This window comes from Plasmodium fragile, assembly GCF_000956335.1.
Source record: "Plasmodium fragile strain nilgiri unplaced genomic scaffold supercont1.44, whole genome shotgun sequence".
NCBI lineage: Eukaryota > Apicomplexa > Aconoidasida > Haemosporida > Plasmodiidae > Plasmodium > Plasmodium fragile.
The window spans coordinates 164,121-168,388 of NW_012192624.1; the positions used below are offsets into that span (position 1 = coordinate 164,121).

At 43.8% G+C, this 4,268-nt stretch overlaps 1 protein-coding gene across 1 annotated transcript; it reads left to right on the top strand.

The window, feature by feature from the left end:
• Positions 1-1,171: 1,171 nt before the first annotated feature.
• On the top strand, positions 1,172-4,240 carry AK88_03698 (uncharacterized protein; the record flags this gene model as incomplete). Its single annotated transcript, XM_012481308.1, has 1 exon — positions 1,172-4,240. One exon carries the CDS (start codon positions 1,172-1,174, stop codon positions 4,238-4,240), a length of 3,069 nt encoding a protein of 1,022 aa, XP_012336731.1.
• Between the last annotated feature and the right edge of the window lie 28 nt (positions 4,241-4,268).

Consider the following 4,268-nt stretch of genomic DNA (forward strand, 5'->3'; position numbering starts at 1 on the left):
TATCAGTTTTTTTACTTTTTACTTTTTTGCTCTTTATTTTTCCCTTTGATATAATTTAAATAGACCCTCGACAATCATCCATTCGAATTTCTTTCCCCCCTTCCCTTTTTTTTTTTTGCTTTCCATTTCGCCTTTTCATTCCCCCTTTTACTTTGCCTTTTCATTTTCCCTTTCCTTTTTTTTTTGTCATTTTTTTTTCTTTTTCACGACATTCGAGTTTATTTAATTCACTAAAGAGCTTCCCCCAATCTGCTCTTCCCCTTCAGCAAGCATATATGCATAAGCATATATTCGTATGAGCGCACAAACGAATGACGGCGCGCTTGTTCGTATCAGCCAGCATACGTACTTTTGAGCGTATGGGCATACACTTATCGTGATAAGTAAATTTATATACTGTATGCATTATACGGCATATGTAATTATACTGTGAGAGAATTTCCCTCCTGTTCCTTTTTTTTTTTAACCTTACACGCTACACAACATTAAATGTAAAGCGCTCCTTTTGATGAGCCCCTTTGCATTTCACGGCGTTGCCACGTACAGCTGTGTTTTCTTTTGCAATATCATTTTGGGGAGTTATTTTATTTATTTTTTTAACCCCCACCTTTTCTTTTTTTTTTTTTTTTTTTCCCAATCAAGTAATTAAAGCCCGCGACTGCACCTGTTGTAGGTAGTTGCACTCACGCTGACGTATGAGTTATTCAGGACTTTTTTTACGTGTACCCATTCGTGCATGTATGAACTCATATCGTAATCTGTTGTGAGGGGAGAAAACATGAACGGTTTTCTGTTTGCATTCTTTTGTGCATTGTGTACACCCCGTTTTATCTCCTGTTACCCTTTTTCACCTTTTTTATAGCTTTTTTTTTTTTTTATATATTTGTTATCACCCTTTTAATTTGAACGTGTGTGTGAAGTTGTAAGTGCTTCCCCCTCGCGCACTGGGGCATCGTGTATATGTACCTGTTGTCGTGTGTGCACCTACAGAGTAGCGCGCACTCGTACGAGGAGGCCAGGACACCCACACATTGTCGCCCCCCCCCCTTGTGCAAGCAGATAGGCAGAGACACGTGTCTGATTGTACACCTTTTTCCCCATTTTGTGTTTACGCGGGCATGGTTATGTGCGTTCCAGCCCGTGTACGCCGTTAAATTTTAAGCCACACAAAATGAAAAAAAAAAATATTGCGGCGGCCACTAGCTACGGCAAGGTGAAAAACCGCATGAACCGTTATGATATGAATGGTTCTTACAATTTAAATGAGTCCAAGAATGGTGGAAAGGTACCAGGAGGAGGTACTCCTGTGGATGGGAAGAAGAGTCGGGCGGAGGCGCCCCCCGCCGGTAAGGCCGCCAATAGCGTAACGAATAGCCCCGCGGTGAGTAGCCTACAGAATAACAATCATAACAGCACCCAGAACAGTGGAGGAGGAAATCCTCACCATGTGCAGGCGGCAAAATATGTTAAGAACGCCTATCCGTATGATTACAATGCGTACGGCTCGAAGAAGGTTGGAGAGTACAAGGAGAAAATGAAAGGTCCCATGGAGGGTGTGGGACATGGGGGAGAGATTGGTGGTGCACACGGTGAGGGGAGGAATGGTCAGGCTGTTACGAACAATGCCGGTGCCCCGGATAGTAAGGCTAATCGGGAAGCAGCAGGGTATAAGCCCATTGCTGGTGGTATGAAAGGGAATGGGGATAACGCGAACGGGGCTAACGCCATTGGGTTGAGCTCTAGTGGAGCCAATTTGAATCAGGCAAATGGAGGTAGAAACCAAAATACAGGGCGGAAAGGAAATAAAGAAGAAAAATTGAACGAAGAAGTAAGTTTGTTGAGGGAAAAAATATGTTTTAAAATGCTCAAAGGTATAGATATATATATTACAGAAATAATAATGAAGTCCTCATTTGTGACCGTATACAAAATGAAGGAAGATGAATTGAAATGGGTTCGAGCGGACATTGAAGGTTTCCTTTACATTGTTAGGAGATCCATAAAGCCAACTTACAGACTTATAATTACAAATAAAAAAAACGAAAACCATTTAGTACAGGATATCCACGGACGTATTAATTTGTCCACTGATCAAAATTATATTTTTTATCGAGTACATAATGAAGAGAGTAATTTGAAGAGTACCTACAGCCTGTGGTTTTATAGCACCGAGGAGAAGGAAAAGATATATAGTATGTTGAGAGAGTTAGTAGACAGGGGAGAAGGAGATCCATCCATCAGTAGCACTGCTAACCTGGGAAACTCAGACATTAATAGCCTTGCGAATGGCGCAAATGTGAGCCATGTACACAGTAAGAATATTAATTATATATTGTCCAAAGGGGATTGTGGTGTTAATGATGGAGCTTCCATAGCTGGGATCGCGACAGGAGCAGGAGTAATTATGGGGGCGAAAGCGAACGATGGTTCTTCGAAGAACGCTCTAATGAATGGACACGACGAGGATCTTCTCAAGGGAGGCACGAACCATGTAGGGGTGGTCAGCGGCGGGGATAACAACGTACAGAGAAAAGCAAATGCTAAGAACCTCATCCCTATGATGGCACCAGACAGTGGCAGGGATAACGATTATGAAAAGAATTTTGAACTGATGGATAATAATAAGTTAGAGAGTTTATATGCAAAGATGAACTTCCCAGTAGGTGAGGGAGGACATATCCCCCCAGGAGCTGCCAACGCTGTATATGGAAATTATTTGAAGCACTTATATAAGGCTAATGGTGGTGGAAGTGCAGGAGTGAATGGGATGATGGAAGCCATTGGACAGAGAAGCAAAATGAAGGATGCATCTGCGGAGGAAGGCCTCGCTGGATGTGATTCGAATGTGAAAGGGATGGCGCAACAGAACAACGTCGATTTTAATGACAAGGTTGGAAGGAAATTGCTTTACCTCATTAAGGGTTTGCCCATGGAAGGTGATAGGGGCGTCGATAGAGGCGGAGAAAAGGGAACTGAGAATTTGAAAAAGCTACCAGGAAACGATTTTTATGACGGTAGAAAGAGTGAAGATATGCCCAGGGGTTGTGGAACGAACAACCCTGTTGTTGTGGACGCAAAGGGAGGAGCAGGAGGTGCTTATCCTAATGACAAAGGCAGCGCCATTTCCGGTGGAGAAGCCATCATGAACTTATTAGGGTTAAGTAAGAACGGCGACGTGAAGGAAGACGAGGTGGAGGATAAGAAGAAGAAAAAGAAGAAGAAGGGCGCAAGTGGGGAAGTACCCGCCGGCGGGGGTGCAAATGGAAATGCAGTTGCAAATGGCAATGTTAGCGCAGGAATGAGCCAGATTAGTAATGCGCTTGGCGCCAAGGAGTTTGAGGCGAATATGCAAAAGAGAGGACTACAACTTAGGGAAATGCAGATGAGGGAGTTGCAGTTTAGGGAGATGCAGCTGAGGGAAATGCAACTCAGGGGGATGCAGATGAATGGGATGGCCATAAATGGGGTTCCGATTAATGGGCTGCCGCCTAACGGTATTCCACCTAACGGTATGCCGCCTAACGACCTGCAGATGCTCCCCTTGGAAGAGATAAATGGAAAGGCCATAAAATACCCAAAGGCAAAATCAGACTCTAGTGAAGAACCCATAAGCAACAACCACCTGATGGAGAAAGCCTACCTGGATAGACCATCATTTCAGAACAACTCCATTGAAAGTCTGCACAGCAAAGAAGTAGAAATGAGTAGTGGAAATATGGACGATGAGAAAAATATGACCAACGCTTTGCTCGATATGATTAAGCAGAAAGCAGACAGAGCGAAGCACGTGCTGGGGGGCGATGGTGTAAATCATCATGGGGGTCATGATAGCATTAACGAGTTCAACACAGATTCGTATGACATGTTGTTGAAGATGCAGAGTGGCGGTGGAAGTGGAGAGAGGAGAGCTAAGAGTGGCCATCCAGTGACCAACCGGATGGGCAGTCATGTTGGGAGCCATCTCGGAAGTCACTTCGATAACCGCAGCCACAACGGCCCATTTGATGAGGGCGAAATGCCAAGAAGGAATAACCACCCTGGGTATAGTCCCCACGATAAGCAGCTGATCAAGTATGAAGACCAGAGGACGGACAGCTACAGCGGCGTGGAGGACTACAAAAACAGGAGCATCCTTCTCAGCAGGAACACCATCCATAACGTCATCAAGGAGACGTTGCAGTCGGATGAGTTTGTTAATTTGTTGTGGAAAAAGTTGGTAACGAGCAAAAATATTATGTAATTTTTTTTTTTTTTTTTTTTTTTTTTTT